General features: G+C 51.4%; 1 protein-coding gene across 11 annotated transcripts in view; it reads left to right on the top strand.

The window, feature by feature from the left end:
• JAKMIP1 (janus kinase and microtubule interacting protein 1) overlaps window positions 1–17,558 on the top strand; it is a 237,294-nt gene that overhangs the window by 148,569 nt on the left and 71,167 nt on the right. For 9 of the 11 annotated variants that reach the window (XR_013225029.1, XR_013225030.1, XM_077301529.1 and 6 more), the window contains exons 16-19: window positions 1,362–1,427; window positions 4,469–4,537; window positions 5,291–5,368; window positions 14,594–14,797. Coding sequence is in view for 9 of the 11 variants with exons in the window: in XM_077301529.1 (XP_077157644.1) it covers window positions 1,362–1,427; window positions 4,469–4,537; window positions 5,291–5,368; window positions 14,594–14,797 (417 nt within the window). In the remaining 2 variants the exon portion in view is untranslated. Of the gene's footprint in view, window positions 1–1,361; window positions 1,428–4,468; window positions 4,538–5,290; window positions 5,369–5,665; window positions 5,699–14,593; window positions 14,798–17,558 lie in introns of those variants that run through there. The other 2 variants (XM_077301533.1, XM_077301537.1) reach the window with 2 other exon arrangements.

The following is a 17,558-nucleotide window of genomic DNA, read 5'->3' on the forward strand; positions in this document are numbered from 1 at the left end:
GTGATGTGGGGCCATCAACAGAAATCCTTCCTGTGAGATTGCCACCTTTTAGGATTTGCCCTGAAATCAGATGACATCTATGTGGAGGGCAGGTCCCGAATGCTGATGGACCAGGCACTTTGGTTTAGTTCCCGGGCTGCACCCCTGGAGTCTCCGATGAAACTTTGCCAAGGCAAACATATTGCCAGTAGCTACCGCCACAATAATTCTCTCTGGTTTGTGAGCATACCAGGTTGCTGTAGTCTGAGTCCCCGGGGTCAAAAACCAGAGAGAGCTGTTGGAACTGTAGCTCCTGGCAATGTTTTTGCCTTTGTAAACTTTCCAGAGGAAAGCAGGTGACATTCAGATATTCGGAATAGACCTTTTGGTCACCTAGGGACAGACCCGGCTAATGGCAGCATTTGTGTGCTCTTTCCGTATCTTCTCCATTGCACAGAACATGGGGACTGAAAGTAAAAGTCTAGTGGCGGTTGGTCGTGACATCCAAATGCAGATTGCCTGGATTAATTGAACTTGGTTCCATTTTTGGTAATCAGGATTCTTAACTGGGAATCAACCATAACTGAGAGGAAAACTAACCCAGGTTAGTCCATCCATGTGGATGTCACAACTCACATGGCTTGTTGGAAGCCTTCAATCAACGGGCAAAGGAAGACTGGAAGGAATATTAACCTGTATGTTGCCTCTAAAAAGATGTGCTCCCAGAGGGAGCGGGCATGCCACATGACCTTGGTGCCAGTCGATGGGGGCATGGGAGGGAGCCATGGAGGTTACAATCCATGCCCTGCCTGTTGCCAGTAGTCCTGAGTGCCCCCCTGCAAGCAGAGGCCATGAAGCCAGGCAGGCACAGCACTCCCCCACTAAGGTGTGCCTCTGATGCCTACCTGGGCCTGTGCCAACCACCATGGCTTCCTCTCTGGATTGACCAAGGGGCTCATCGCCTGAGGTAGCTGGCCCCTCCACTGCCCACAAGGAAGGCAGTGAGATGTCAGGTGATGGAGTAGGCTTGGGGCGTGGGTGGACACTACAGACCCAAAGCAGGGTGTGGCATACCACCCAATGGCCTCTTGGGCCAGTGCGAACACCCACAACACTCCCTCCAGTTTGATGGGGGGTCTTGCAGTCCAAGATGGCTGGACCCTCCGCCTCTGCCCATTGGGAAGGCTTCAGGTGCCCATGTAGGCCTGGAGTGCAGGCCTGGAGGTGGGCTTTTAGTTTGGGCAGCTACAGGGTTGAGGCCCCCCCACCCCATATCACAAACCCTGCCCAGCTGCATGGGCATAAAATCAGCTAGGTATGACAATGTGTGCTCCAAAGAACCTGTAATGCATGGTAAAATAAAGTGTCATTTTCTGTTTCAGAATCTGAGGAATGAAGAGCAGGTGGCGATAATCCAGGCAGGAACTGTACTTTCCCTCTGTGAAAAGGTAGCACTCAATGGCCAGCTTCTTCTCAAACACATGATCTTCCTATCCTTCAAAAGCAGTGCTTTATTTTATGTACTATACTAGTAAAAAAGCCTGCTGCAGTCAGGAATGCAGCAGACACTAACAGGGTAGTGGAGGGGGGAGACAGACAGTCAGAAAGAAAGACAGGAAGGAAGGAAGGAAGGAAGGAAGGAAGGAAGGAAGGAAGGAAGGAAGGAAGGAAGGGCAGCCTCCCCTCTCCTGGCCTTCCCTGTCATTTTGCAATGGTGCCGTTTTAAGCATTTTAAAATGACAGGAAAGGCCAGGGGGAGAAGGAAGGCTTCCCTACCCCCACCTGGCCTTTCCTGTCATTTTTGTGGGGGGGGGGAGGCTTCCCGGGCCAAGGGGGAATGGCAACTCCCCTCTCCCCCTGGTGGCTTCCTGGCCTAACAGGAATGTAGGCCCCCACCTCCAGGGCACTTACATGTGTCCCGGGGAGCGCCCTGGGCAAACTGCCGGCGTGTGTGCGTCCCAATTAAGGACGCCCTGCCTTTGGGCCCTGCCTTCAACAGGCCATGCCCACTCCCCGCCGACTTACCCCTTAGCCTGTTATTTTAAGCTGTTACAGATTTTAGAAAATTCTTCTGCATACTTTGGTTTAAATAGCTTTAAATCCTGATTTTGCTGTGACTTGTGTTGGTAAAAGACTTTGAGCAATGACCTCTTTGGGTAAAAACAGCTAGCACAATGTTTATAGGAGTTCAGCAGCTCAGCAGTCGCCAGCCCTTAGCAGCAGCTTGGTGTTCAGAACTTGTGCGATTCGGCTGCCTAAGCGGCTGTTCCTTCCGGGTGCAGCCAGCGCCGCGCAGCGGGGGGGGGGCGGTGCCGGCAGCGGCGTGACAGCGGGCGCAACCACGCAGGCGCGGAATTCCGCACCTGCGTGGTTGCGCCTGCTGTCATGCTGCTGCCGGCACTGCCCCCCCCCGCGGCGCGGTGCTGGCTGCGCCCAGAGGGAATGGCCACCGAAGTGGCCGAATCGCACAAGCCTATAATCAGAACCCTTGCAGCCACATCAGTCAGGAGCCAAGAGCATCAGTGGTGGGGCTGGCCTCCTCCTGTGTCCGTTCCCTGGCAAAGCAGCTGTGCCCCTGGGCTAGGGGGAGGGGAAGAGGCAGCATCATGAGTTAGAAAGGGAAGGGGGCACACGGGCAACCTCATTGCACAGTGGGAGGGGGAGGTGAGGGGGAGGACAGCGGGGCTGCAGAAGAGTGGGGCTGTCCTTGGCCACGGGGCCACAACAGCCTTCTGCCATCTTGAACAGTAATGGATGGTGCAGCAATAGAAATGGGCCTTGTTCTTCAGCAATAGAAATGGGTCTTGTTCTGTCTAGAGTGGGCTGTCACCTGCATGTACCTTTGAGCACGTGTATTGAAAGTGTGCTAACCTCAGCCAGTTAGAGTTGCAAGGGCTGAAATGTTGGATCTCAGCAACCAACTGGTGGCTTTGCTGGCTGGTGCTTTGTGGTAATATGGAAGTGAAGTGGCTGCAGGAGGCAGCAGCTCTGGGAGAACCTAATTCTGCCTCCTTTTCCTGAAGCATAGAGGGTTCCATTTCCCTATTAGCCATGTAGGTTTTAGGTGAGCTTGTCCCTCTTTACAAAAGACCCCGGGTGTGATCAGAAGGGTTGTGAGCTAACCATCAATTCAGGTGGGTAGCCATGTTGGTCTGAAGCAGAAGAACAAACTTTGTCCAGTAGCCCCTTGAAGATCAACATGCTGTGCGTTCACACAAATGCTTATACCCCCAGAATAAAACTTTGCTGGTTTTAACGTTGCTGTTGGACTGTGATACAGAAATGTGTCTGAACCTAAGCCAGTCTAATTCCTGGGAACTCATCTGTGCCCGTATGACTTCTGTAACAGAAAACAGGAAGGATGGAAAAGGGATACGACAGATTTCCATGGTGTATCTCTGCATAGCAACCATGCACTCCATGGAAAGCAGCCTTCAAAATGTCCTTTACCTGGCAGCTGCTGCATCCTTATTGGCCAGGAGAGGAGTCATCATCCTGTGGCTGCTTGGAAATTCAGTTTGATGGCCTACGTGAGGTCGGAAGTCTCTCCCCTTTCCAGGGTCAATAGAAGAGCACACTAATTATGGAAGGTGGAGGTACACATCCTGCCAGCCGCACAGTGCTCAGAACTATAAGGATGGAAACCTATATTTCCCTCCTCATTGGTTTTCATTCAGTCTCCCCACTATGTGGGTCATGATTTGGGCTCCCGGGATCTTCAGGGGTGTCTGGACAGATCACACAGTTCTAAGCTCCCTCAGAAACTGTGTTTTCCCCTAAGCTGCCTTCTGAGCACACCAAGGGGGAAATTATTATGGAAACATTACCTGTTACTAGGAGATCTCTCTCTCTCCTGGGTTCTCCCTAACTCAGTGTCACTCTTGTTGATTCTCAGGTTATTCTTTGGTTGAACCTGCCCCCCCCCTGGGTGGATTGATGGGCCCAGGGAATGGGGCTGGGATAGGGGCATTCTTCTGCACAACTGTGTTGGCCCCTAACTTTTTAAAAGAATGTAAAATCCCCAGAAATAGAACAGTTAACCCACCCTCCCTAAAGACATGAGTGTTGCTGTTTATCACCTAAATGTTGCTGGTTCCCTCCCTTGTTGGCCTGGCCATGGGATGAGGGAAAGGGTCTGCAGCCCCTGTGCCAAGCAGGTGAGAGAGACGGAGGGAGCCCGAGCTACTGCCCTTGCAGGAGCCAGGCAGGAGGGGAGAGTTGGAGCTGCTGCCTCATGAGCCTGGCACACGGAGGCCACAGGTGGACGGGGGAAGGGGGGTGGAGCCTGCTGCCCTCAGGCCAGGTAGCCCTTGGTAGTCACTCCATCTGGGTCCAACCTTTGGTTTCCAGATGCCCCAATCCAAGCATCCCATTTGTTCTGCAGGGAATCCCACGGTGGACAGAATAAGGATGTTGACTCACCACATGGTAGGCAGGCCTCTCAGCTGCAGGCTTCCATTTCAGTTTTGTTGCTGTTACTTTCCTACAGTGGCTAAAGCAGATAGAGGAGACTGAAGCTGCACTCACTCAGAAGATGGTGGACCTGGAAAATGAAAAGGTAAGGGGGAGGAAATTACCAGCCTTTTGTTGTTCGCCAACAGCTGGGAACAGGGATGCATGCTGATTCCCCCCTCCCCTCCTTCAGTAGGAACGGCCTCCAGCTGATGCCAGGGAAGGGAGTGTTTTCCCTATCAGCCCTGCTTTGAAAGGCAGAAAAGTTACCTCAGGAGCAAATCAAAGAGGGCCTGGTGCTCTTTCTCCATTCAGGGCTTCTTGGCCAGAATCCCAGGACAGAAGTTCAGGGACTTCCTTGCTCTTCTGGCATTCCTAAGGATGGGCAGTATCATCTTGAGCTCTAATTGCCAGTGTGGGAGGGCTTGCTCTGGAGCTCTCTGCAGGTTGCTTTTGCTCTCTGTGCCTTTCCCTTTGCTCTCTGCAGCTCTGCAGTCTTCCTCAGCGACTCGCTCCCATGTGGACACTGAAGATTGCAAGGCCTCAAGGCCATGGGCACACCATCGCATTCCCCAGGGTTACCAGCCCTGGGTAGGGAAATAGCTGGAGAGTTTGGGGGTGGAGCTTGGGAGTGGGGTCTCTGTCTGCAGGAATGCCATGCAGTCCACCTTTCAGAGTAGCCATTTTCTCCAAGGGAAAGGCGGGGCAGGAAATACTCAGTCCTGACAGCAATGCTACTTCTCAGCCTCAGAAGTTCTGCTTGGTCCAGTTCTTGGTTTGCGAAAGTGTCTGAGTGTTTGCTGTTTCTCTTGATCTGGTCTAAAGCCCAACCCGGTCTGTGTTGCTTCTTATTGCCCAGGGCCTCTTCACTAAGCAGAAGGGTTATCTAGAGGAAGAGCTGGACTACCGGAAGCAAGCTCTGGACCAGGCTTACCTGGTAGGAAATATATGTGGGGTTGACTCAAACACTGAAACAGCCTGTTGCAGGACACATAAGAATCATGGATAAAACTGTGAGAATTATGTTCTGGTTTTTAAAGTCCATGCCTGAGACTGTGGCTGACTGCAGCACCTCCCTCCCCCTCCCCACAGTGCTTACGCAGTTGCACTACATCATTTGCTGCTTTGAAAGCTTGCCTTGTGACGTGTGAGATTTTGGTGTCTTCAAACTACACTTGCCAGATTAGACTCAGCCAATGATATAACAGTGGTATCTGTGTATATTTTGTCCTAGATCTCATTGAAGTGGTAAACTTTGGGACTGAGAAGAAACTCAGGCTGACTGAGTGCCCTTCTGTTACATACCCCCCCCCCCCCAATTCCGTGCAGGGAGTCTGTGTCAGGCAGAAAGGTTTCTCGTCTTCTCTGATCCATGAGAAATTAGCTTTCCCTGTGTAGTGACCCCCCCCCCCCCCCATCACCACCACCTGTGCTCACTGTCAGTGAGAAGCATACTGGGACTGTTTGCTGCTGCTCACAAAACAGCCACTGGGTAGCATCCAAAGTACTATTTCTTACTTTCTTTGTTTGTTTATTTATTTGATTTATTTCCCGCCACTCTTGCCACTCCTCAGACTGGCTCGTAGCAGGTTACAAACATCTGGTAAAACCCCCAATAAAACCCCATTAAAATGGACAACAAAACCACAATAAAAACTGAGCAACCTGGCAGTAATAGCTCCCAAACTCCCCCACCCCCCTCCCAACCTCTACCTCTGGAGGGATGGAAAGAAGGGTCAAGATCTCAAGACTAGCTGCTGGCTGATTGGGGGGAGCGGGCACGGATCTTCCTTGCGACCCCGGGCTCAGCCACAGACCTGGTTGGAAGAGCTCCATTTTGCAGGTCCTGCGGAACACCGAAACCTACTCCCAAATATCTGTTGGGGAGGTTTCCTGTATTTCTGTTTTTTTGGGTATGTGTGTATCATTTGTGTATCCTTTTTCTTTTCTATTAATAATAAAAATTAAATTTTAAAAATATTAAAGGTTAAACCAAAACCTTGAACCGGATTCAGACAGCAATTGGTAACCAGTGCAGCTGCCTCAACACCATCTGGATATGGGCCCTCTCTAGCAACCGCATTTTGTACCAGCTGTAGTCAGGGACAAGGGCAAGCCCGCGTAGAGTGAGTTACAGAAATCTAATCTGGAGGTGACCGTCGCATGGATTACTGTGGCCAGGTATTCAGGGAACAGGTAGGGTTCTAGTAGCTGGGAAAAATGGGAAAATGCCTGGCCGGCTACTTTCTTGACCTATGTCTCCATGGTTAGTAAGACATCAATGGTCACTCCTAGATTCCTGGCCTGGGGCGTAGTGGTAAGTTGCGTCCCTGCCAGGATGGGTAAGCATGCTTCCTGGCACATACCCCTACTTCCCAGCCACAGGACATCCGTCTTGAAGGAGCTGAGTTTCAGACAACAATGCTCAAGCCATTCACTGCTTCCAAACATCTGGCGAATGGTTCCGCGGGGGAATCCGGACAGCCATCCATGAGGAGGAGAAAGTGCTGGGTGTCATCTGCATACTGATGACAGGCCAGCCCAAAACCACCAGCTGGGCCAGCTGGGCCCATAAAGCACCAGCTGGGCCGGAGGGCACATAAAGATGTTGAATAATGTGGGGAAGAGAACCGCTCCCAGAGTAACCCAACATGGGAGTCGGTAGGTGCACAACAACTCCTCCCCACAGCAACCCTCTGGGTCTGGGTTCCTATGAAAATAGGAACATATCCAGCTAAGAGCTGTGCCCCATATCCCTGTCCTGGAGTGGTGGTGGGCCAGCTGTTCATGGTCAACCACACCAAAGGCAGCTGACATGTCTAACAGAACAAGCATGGCTGACCTGCCCCGAGCTAGCTGGTGGAGGAGCTCATCCATCAGGGCAACCAACACTGACTCCACTCCGTGGCCAGGATGGAAGCCAGACTGATATGGATCAAGTTTCCTCCAAGAATGCCAGGAGCTGGTCCACCGCAGCCCTTTAATCCACGTTACCCAGGAATGCCAAATGCGGTAACTGGCCAGGTCCCACAGGTCCAGCAATGTTTTTTTTGAGATGTCAAACTACTGCCCCCTTCAGCAGCTCCCCAGTACCCAGGAAGAGGTTTATAATATACCTGACTTGACCTCCTGTCCGCTGGCCACCCCCTTTGAGGAGCCAAGACAGGCAGGGATCAAGCAGACAAGTGCTCTCCCTAATCAACCCTAGCAGCTTGTCCACTGGAGCCATCTGAAGCCATCAAATGTTACCTTCAAAGGCAGCCAACAGGCCTCCAGTTAATTTACTGTGTTAATCATGGCAGGAAGCTTGTGGCATAACGACAAGACTTTATCTGCAAAATAGCTCACAAATGCCTCACAGCCAAGTTCTATTTGACTAAAATTTTGGTGCCCCTCCTCAAGGTGGCAAGTGACTGAACTACCCTAAACCAGTGGTCCCCAACCTTTTTATCACCGGGGACCACTCAATGCTTGACAATTTTACTGAGGCCCGGTGGGAGGGGGGTAGTTTACTCCTCTTCTCTCAACCACTGCCCTAATGCTCTCTGGTTGCTATGGTAATGTTTAAACATCCCTTCAAAATAAGATACAGACACGCCACAACAATGAACCTAAGGAACATTTTATTTTCATGGAGATTTTAACTCATGTCAATGACAAATCAATGGAAACCCTGAGCTTGTTTCTCTGCAACGAGATAGTCCCATCTGGGAGTGATGGGAGACAAGGACACCCGAAGTGTGTTGTAAAGGGCCGGGGGGGGAGAAGGCGTCCTTCGCGGACCACCTCCAATTAGTCGATGGACCACATGTGGTCTGCGGACCACAGGTTGGGGATCACTACCCTAAACAATTGGGCTGGGTGAGAGCTTGCGGGCACTATTTCCACAGCAAAAAACTCCCATTTTGCAACTTTCACTGCCATCTCATAGGCCCTCATAAGCATATGATAAGATGTTCTTGCAGCCTCATCATGAGATTTCCACCACACCCGCTCTAGTCGTCTCACTTCCCTTTTTTTCTCCCGGAGTATCCCTGCATACCAGGGAATCCGTTTGAGTCGAAGATGGAGTGGATGTCTAAGGGTAATCTTGTCTATGGCGGCCATCAGTCGGGACTGCCAGTGCTCCACCAGGGCCATCAGCGAGATGACAGGAGGCATTGGGTCGGTGCAGAGCATTCAGGAAACCAAGTGGATCCATAAGTCTCTGCAGGCGGGTAAAAATCTGCCCACTGCCCAATTGGGGAGGGGTGGTATCCTGAGCCTGGCCTGCTAGGCATAGTGGTCTGACCATGATTCAGTCCAATTTCTATCCCTGTGCCTAAGATCAAGTCAAGTGGGCCCAGCAACAAATGGGTGGGCCCAGCAACAAATTGCAAGAGCACTAATGTTGCATAGATGACACCAGGTCTGTGCCATGTCCCCGAGGTGGCACATCCACATGAACATTGAAGTCCTCTAGGTTTAATAACCTGGGATACTGCAATGCCCAGGCAACCACCACCTCCAGCTGGCGTGGCAGAGCCTTTGGCGGCGCTTTGGGCGGACGGTATGCCAGCCAGATGGCCATGCTCTCCTCCAAGTCCCAACCAATGCTGACACACTCCACCCCACTGATTTCCAGCGCAGGGAGAGCTCTGTAGGAGAAAGCCTCCTGGACCACCCCCCTCCCCTTCTATGGGTCCAAGATTGGTGCAGGACCATGAACCCAGGTGAGGCTTATTCTTTCAAGGCCACTGACTCACCTTCCCGCACCCAGGTCTTGGTCATGCAAACAAGGTCGGCCACTGACTCTGTAAAGAACTGCTGCATTGTTGTTAATTGACCTTGCATTGCAGAGGACCAAATTGGATCCTTCCTAGCCTCCACCCTCACATCTCTGGGCATGAGATGGAGGTTAGAAGAGAAGCGAATACACCCAGGGCCATGGCCATGTCTCCACAATACGGGACTCCAGTGCTCCCTGCTATTCTATTGTTTAACCTCCACCACCAAGCATGGGCCCTGGAATGATCGTGGAATTCCGGCCTCACTATGCACCCCCCCCCCCAGCATTCTCTCTTTCTCCATGCTCCTGCCGAGAGGGGACTGATCTAACTAACCTCCTAACTAACATTCCCTCCCAAGCTGCAGTAACCCCCCCAATCCGTACCATCCCTGCTATTAACCACCCTTCCCCTCCTCCTCCCTACCTTAATCTAGCAGCCAGTGGTACTAGGACTGGACAGCACGGGTGGCCCAGATCCCGCCTATAATAGGGGTTCTATCAGCTTCAACCCCGTCTTTCCAGACCCAACAGCCAAACCTAACTACACCCACCTTTCTCTTCTCAAAAAAACATAAAGAGAAGCCACACACCTCTCCAGGGCCACACCCCTCTCCAGACTCAAGCCAAGCCAGGTGCAGCAGAAGAGAGCCGGAGAGGACCTGGCCAGATAATCTTCTTGCCGCCCCCAGTTGGCGCTGGAGACATCGTCTCTGTGAACAGAGGCTAAAAGTCCTGTCAGATTTTGGCCACCTCCAGATGGCGCCAAAGAGCAAGTTTCTCCTTTCCCTCACATGTAGGACCAAAGTAGTTGAAGATAATCCGCACCCTTTGCTCTCGGACATTTGGGGGAGGGGGTCACATCCTGTACTCCCATGAGGATCTTTGAGTATCCATTCTGTCATTTTCTTCTCAGGATAGTCACTGCAGAATCTGCAAATGCAAACCAATTGTGGACCCCTTGCTGTTCCTCTGGCTGTGGTCTGGGGACCAAATGATCACTGACCAGTATCCTGTCAGGGGCTAGCAAATGGGAGCAGATCTGACTTAGTGTAGATCAACCACCATAGGAGCTTCCAGTCTGCTTCAGAGTTCAGGGTGTCCTCCAGCCGAGGGCCTGCGCAGCGACAGGGTTGTCTCTTCCCCTAGGCCTCAGTGTAGCCACCACACTCTTCAGGCTGTTGCCTACTGCCTGTTCCTTGCCTACTTAGAGGGACCCTCCCAGTGTGGACCCAACCTCCCAACTTCTCTCCAGGCACCTTGGGCTCCCCCAAATCCGGGTGCAATCTGTCCAGCAATGTTGTCAGGCGGCGGTGCATCAATAATTCCGCCGGGCTATGACCAGTGGACACGCAGGGCGTCACATGTTGGGCTAGCAGGAAACTTGCAAGCCACTGGCTCCAGTCCCCGTGCACCAGCTGTGCCAGTGAGTCCTTAGTCGTCCTCACCATGCGTTCTGCTTGACCATTGGTCACCGGATGGAGGGGCGCTGATGTCACATGGCGCACAAGTCCATTTGCCAGAAATGTCTCGAACTCGGCACCCCTAAATTGTGCAGCATTGTCCGAAACTATTACATCCTGGATGCCATGTGATGCAAACAGGTGGCGCAGTTCTTTGATAACTGTTTGCGCTGTCATTGATGGGACCGGCAACACTTCTAGCCACTTGGAATAGGCATCCACAACAATTAAGAAAATTTGCCCCTTATATGGGCCCGCAAAATCTATATGAAGCCTAGACTAGGGCCCCCTGGCCGTCTCCCATGGATGTACCGGGGCATGGGCTGCCAGTGGCCGGGATTCCTGGCAGGCAGCACACTTTCACACCCACCCCTCAATGTCCGTGTCCATTTTTGGCCACCAGACATAACTATGGGCCAGTGCCTTCATCCGCACCATACCAGGATGTCCGATGTGAAGTGCTGACAGCACTCGTGACTGCAGCTACTCCAAAATGATCACTCCTGCCCCCCACAATAGACACCCTTTGTGAACAGACATTTCTGCACGCCTTGATGCAAATGGCCCGAACTGGTCCCCTGGCACCTGTGCCGGCCACCCCCGCCATGCCCAGTTCAAAACCCTGGCCACTACTGGGTCTTTTGTGGAATAATATGCAATCGGGGCCTCACGGCCATCTGCTAACCTATGACTTAACACAGCCCCCCACCCCATAAGGAGAGGCATCACACGCCAAGATCAGAGGAAGTGCCTCATTGTAGTGTGCTAACACACTCGCAGAGGACAGCAAGTTCTTCACCTCTGCAAGTGCCCAGGCATGACGAGGTGTCCAAGACCACTTGGCGGCCCTATCCAACAGGCGATGTAGTGGCTCTGCCAATGACGCCTTATTGGGCAAAAAAGAATGATAAAAATTGAGGAGGCCCAAAAAGGCCTTGAGCTCTTGCTTTGACCGAGATGTGGGCGCCTCTCGGGTGGTTTTGCGCTTACCAGGGGTTGGGTGGATGCCTGCCGCATCAATCAAATATCCTAAGAATTCAACACGGGGTACACCAAATTCACATTTCTCCCTCTTCACACGCAACCCTGCTGTTTTGAAGCACTTTAACACTTCTCCCCGCCTTTCCACCAGCTGTGCCTCAGTTTCCCCCATCACCAAGACGTCATCAAAATACAGCACCGTTCCCTTCAGCGCCTTTAACAGATCTTCCATCAACTGTTGGAAAATTCCCGGAGCCATACTAACCCCAAACTGTAACCTGTTTACCTTAAAAGCCCCCTTGTGAGTGACTGTAGTCTGGGCCTCAGCGGAAGCGGCATCTACCGACAACTGCTGGTAAGCTTGCGCCAAGTCCAAGTTGGCGAACAGCTTTACACCTGCCAAGGAGGCCAATAGGTGACTAATGATGGGCACCGGGAATGCATGCGACTGAAGGGCTTGATTAATCGTACATTTATAATCCGCACAAATTCGAATTTCACCATTAGCCTTTCCTGGGGTGACGATGGGAGTCTCCCACCTCGCATGCGATACAGGCTCCAGCACCCCCTGTTCTACCAGGCGATCTAACTCGGCCTCTTTTTAATGTTTGAGGGCAAATGGTACCCGCCATGGCTTGAGCCTGATTGGGGCCACCCCTGGATCGAGTGCTAAGGAGACCCGGGGCCCCTGGTACTGCCCCAGCTCCCCATCAAACACGGAGGCAAACCGGCGGAATAAGGCATCAAAAGCCCCCACACGCACCTGGCACAGCCCCTCCAGGGTGATACCAAGGGGGCCGAACCAGTCCAGTCCCAGGAGACTAGTTGGGTGCCCAGGCACCACCACCAAAGTCAGGTTGCCCTTAAACTGATTAAACTCCACCACCACCCGGGCCTTTCCCATCACTGGCACCCGATTCCTCTGGAAATCAGTCAGAGGCAGATCAAATTTCTCTAACTGCAAGCCCCCATTGAGTCGGATGCGCTCAAACAAGGACTCCGGGATGATTGAAAAAGCGGAACCGGAGTCCACCTCCATGTTACAGGGCAAGCCGTTGAGCTTCACTTGGACCGTGATTTTCTGAGCCGACTCCTGCCGCAAATTCTGGACCAGGTATTTGGGCTCTCCCTCTTCCTCCACGGCCACCTCACAGGCTCTGGAGCTTGACTGCGACCACGCTTGACTTGCCTTTCGCTTGCGTTGTGTTGGAGCCTCTCTTTGCCCTGCAGACCCTTTCAATATGCCCCCACTTCTTACAGGCCCGGCACCGCACCTCCCTAAACCTGCATGAGCTCCTGTCATGGGGCCCTCCACAGCTCCCACACCATTGGGGGCTCTCTGCCCTCTCACTGTGCTCTTCCATTGGTGCTTTATGGGTCAGCACAGCTCCAGGGCGCAGGCGGTGGATCTCATCCCTGTCCCCTGGGGCCTTGTGCCTGCCTGACCGCTCGCGTGCTGGCCTCCGCCGCCTCCGCTGCCAGTACCTCGTCCACTGCGGCCTGGAACGTAAGTGACTGTCGGGCAAACAGCTTCCTCTGTGTCGCCTCATCCCGAAGACCACAGACTAGTCTGTCTCGCAGGGCCTCTTCGAGGTCTCGGAAGTTGCAATGCTGGGCCAGTTGCCTCAATTCAGCCACGGACGAGGCAATGCTTTCGCCCGGCTTCTGCCCCCTCAGGAAGAAAGCGTGCCTCCGTGCCATTTCCGAGGGCCGGGGGCTGAAGTGGGCGGTCAGCGTGGCCAGAACATTCTCTATTGAGGTCGCCGTCAATAGGGCTGGGGCCACCAGAGCCTTCGCCAGTTCATCAGTCCGAGCCCCGCACACACTGGAGAAAAGTGCCCTCCTCCTGTCGGCGTCCGTGATGCCGTTCGCAATGGCATAAAATTCAAACTGCTTGACGTAGCTTTCCCACTTCCCTGGGTCAGACACGTCGAACTCTTCAATGTGCCCTTGTGTTGCCATTCCTTCTCTCTCACTCTCTCTCTGTGGGCCAAAATCCCACCTTCGTCGCCAGTATTAAATAGTGAGAGAGACACACGTTCTTCAAAAACCGTTTATTATGCACAGGAGCACCTAACAACCAGCAGCTAATAAAACACACGTGCAACTTAAATAGTCTCAATACAAGGGAGACGTCTGCAAAGCCTTAAAGGGGCAGTTGGCCCAATTAACTCAATACATTACACTACATGTCACAAAATGCTCAGACTAGCCATCCTTCGGAACAAATCTGGATAGTCTAAGGAGCAAATAGATCTCACTGTGGGGTTGCAAATCAATCATTTCTTTAGTGCTGGTTGGTAGTCACAGGAGTCCATCATTAAATAGGTCTAAGCATTTGTGTGCGTGCGTGCATGTGTGTGTGTAGGCGCCCAACTTTGAGCAGTCTCCTGTTGCATAACATATTCTATTGTTTTGATGGTGTTAACTCTAGACAGTCTTAACAATCCACCAGGTAACCCATACTTTGTCAGTAACCCCTTCAAATTAATGAGGCTTTATTGCCAATCCCATTTGCTTTGGACATATCCAGTCATCTTATATCGTCCAGTGGTTGGTCCATCAAGGCCAGAACAAGCTACTCCAAAGTCTGTGGCACATCAGTTTCCCAGCCGTGTTACCTCTTGGAAGTAGACTCTCCAGGGACTGAACTGGGGACTTCCTGCATGCCACGCATATGCTCTGCCACTGAGCTACAGCCCCTCTCCGTTGCCATCTTGTGCACAATATGGCATGAGGTCCCCTCCTGGTGACCATCCTGTCTGGAGTCCTGTGTGTTCTTCCCTTGTTTCTGATGTCCACTGGCTGCTTCCCTCCCTCGTGCTGTTTCGTGTTCTGCATCTTGCAGGCTTCCTTTCACTGGCCTTAGTGTTGCTGTTGCTTTGAGCTGTGTTGTGTTGGCTTTCCGTATTCCAACAAGAGATTGTTTTGTATGTGATTTGGGTTGCATTAGAAAATCCAGGAGTTGGAAGCCACACTCTATAATGCTCTGCAGCAGGAGCCAGGGAAGAGAGCCAGTGAGTCCTTGGATGAGGCCCAGAGGGAAGACTTGCGTGCTGCTGTGGAGAAGGTGCGGAGGCAGATCCTGCGACAGAGCCGTGAATTCGACAGCCAGATCCTGCATGAACGCATGGAGCTGCTGCAGCAAGCCCACCAGGTAGCCATGGCTCTTTGCATGCTGAGGCCCTGCTCTGTGGCCATCTCCACTTTAGGTTCTAGTGACTTTTCACATCTGTTTGCCAAGTCCCAAAGAAGTTCAGAGAGTGTCCAGAGGCCTTCAAATTGTGTGGCTTCTGTAGCCCAATTTTAAAACTTGCCCCTCCTCTAAATCTAATTCTTACAAAGCTTCATTCATAATCTGCAACAGATCTGGAGTATGAGCAGGGTACACTCAAGTTGCTAAAGAAACAAGAAGGCAAATAAGAAGTGCTTTGGAGTGCTAATCCCAAAGGGTGTTTTAATATACTGGGGAACTGGCAGACCTTCCAAACAAACAACAGCTCTACCTCTTTCTCAGAAGCAAGCCACATTCCTGTTTGAAGTAGGTAAACTGGTATGTTAACCCCTTAGGAGGTGAATCCAGTATCTGGCAGGTGCACTCATCCTGTGGCATGCCTGCAGGATTTGGTCACTGGGGGAATTGCCATTCTCATGGAGATCCTGTGAAGTGTCAAATTATACTTGTGCTATTTATGTTACATTTGCTACTGTGAGACTGTAATGCAAGAACGCTAGGCCTTGAGAGGGTGTTGGGGGAGAGGATGCTTTTGACTAGTGTAGAGCTGGAAACTTGATAATGAGCTGTGCATTCCTGTCTTGTTTCTCCGCTTTCTCTGCTGCCATCACAGTTGATTGTTGCTGGTGCCTGCTAACTCAGTGGCTGAGGCAAAGCATATTTGATTCCTATCAAAGTATTTGAAATGATTTGTGACTGTTCACTGCTCTAAATGTCCCTTTGGTAGGTCAAGGCAAGGGAAGGCCATCTTGGAGTTAAACCACAATGATATCCAAGGCCTGATAGCAAATGGTGGGCTTGGGGGATATGCCCTGTTTGTCAAGGCAGTAGGAAGGATCAGAAACGGAGGCATCATGAGATAGACACGAGGCCTTTTGGGGCCACAACTGAGGGCCAGATTGAGAGGCAGAGTGATTTATACAGAGTGATGATCACAGAGTTCAGAGATCTTTGGTCTGAAGGAGGATCCACATTTATCCAGAAAAATAATGTAGAACCCAAGCAAGCTAATGATTTAAATCTCCCTAGAGCCATTTTAAAGAGCCTCTTGTGCCACAGCGTGGTAAGGCAGCAGAAATGCTGTCTGAAGCTGTCTGCCCATGAGACTGGGAGTTCAATCCCAGCAGCCAGCTCAAGGTTGACTCAGCCTTCCATCCTTCCGAGGTCGGTAAAATGAGGACCCAGCTTGCTGCTGGGGGGTGAACGGTAATGGCTGGGGAAGGCACTGGCAAACCACCCCGTATTGAGTCTGCCATGAAAACGCTAGAAGGCGTCACCCCAAGGGTCAGACATGACTCGGTGCTTGCACAGGGGATACCTTTACCTTTACCTTTACCTTTTTTAGAGCCATTTTAAGCTCACAGACAAGACAGGCAACTCTTTACAAGTTCAAAATCCTCAAATCTTAGAATCCTAGAGTGGGAAAGGTCCATAGAGGCCATCTAGTCCCACCCCCCTGCTCTGTGCAGGTTGAGCCTATAGCAGGAGGAAGAGGAAGAGGAAAAAGAAGAGTTGGTTCTTATATGCCGCTATTTCACTACCCGAAGCAGTCTCAAATTGGCTTACATATATCTTCCTTTCCTCTCCCCACAACAGACACCTTGTAAGGGAGGTGGGATTGAGAGAGCCCTGATATTACTGAAGAAGAGTTGGTGCTTATATTTATTTATTTATTTATTTATTTATTTATTTATTTATTTATTTATTTATTTATTTATTTATTTATCATACTTATATACCGCCCTCCCCGGGGGCTCAGGGCGGTTTACATCATAACAAAGAACTATACATAAAACAGTCTATAAAACATGTATAACAACTAATAATTGTAACCAAATAACAGCACAATATAACAGTATAACAATATAGTAGTACAAACAGGTCCAGAGCTTATTGATGGAATTCTGAGGAGGGGTGGGGGGGAGAAGGGGCCCTTTGGTTGCTGTTTATTACGTCTCGTCTCGGCCAAATGCCTGGTGGAAGAGCTCCTTTTTGCAGGCCCTGCAAAATATGCCACTTTTCTCTTCCCGAAGGACTCTCAAAGTGGGTTACAGTCGCCTTCCCTTTCCTGTCCCCACAACAGACACCCTGTGAGGGAGGTGAGGCTGAGATAGCCTGCTCAGTCATTGCTTTATCATTGCTTTGGCAAGCCCAAGGTCACCCAGCTGGTTGCATGTGGGGGAGTGTGGAATCAAACCCAGCCCGCCAGATTGGAAGTCTGCACTCCTAACCACTACACCAAGCTAGCTCTCTTACCAGCTTATGGGTGGGTGGGAAGGGATGGGGGAAAGGAAGGCGGTTAATGACAAGGAGAAAAAACAGAAATGAACTTAGAATCATAGAATCATAAAGTTGGAAGGGGCCATACAGGCCATCGAGTCCAACCCCCTGCTCAATGCAGGATCAGCCCTGAGCATCCTAAAGCATCCAAGAAAAGTGTGTATCCAACCTTTGCTTGAAGACTGCCAGTGAGGGGGAGCTCACCACCTCCTTAGGCAGCCTATTCCACTGCTGAACTACTCTGACTGTGAAAATCTTTTTCCTGATATCTAGCCTATATCGTTGTACTTGAAGTTTAAACCCATGACTGCGTGTCCTCTCCTCTGCAGCCAACAGAAACAGCGTCCTGCCCTCCTCCAAGTGACAACCTTTCAAATACTTAGAGGGCTATCATGTCCCCTCT

Source organism: Paroedura picta, chromosome 10 (genome assembly GCF_049243985.1).
Source record: "Paroedura picta isolate Pp20150507F chromosome 10, Ppicta_v3.0, whole genome shotgun sequence".
NCBI classification, from domain to species: domain Eukaryota; kingdom Metazoa; phylum Chordata; class Lepidosauria; order Squamata; family Gekkonidae; genus Paroedura; species Paroedura picta.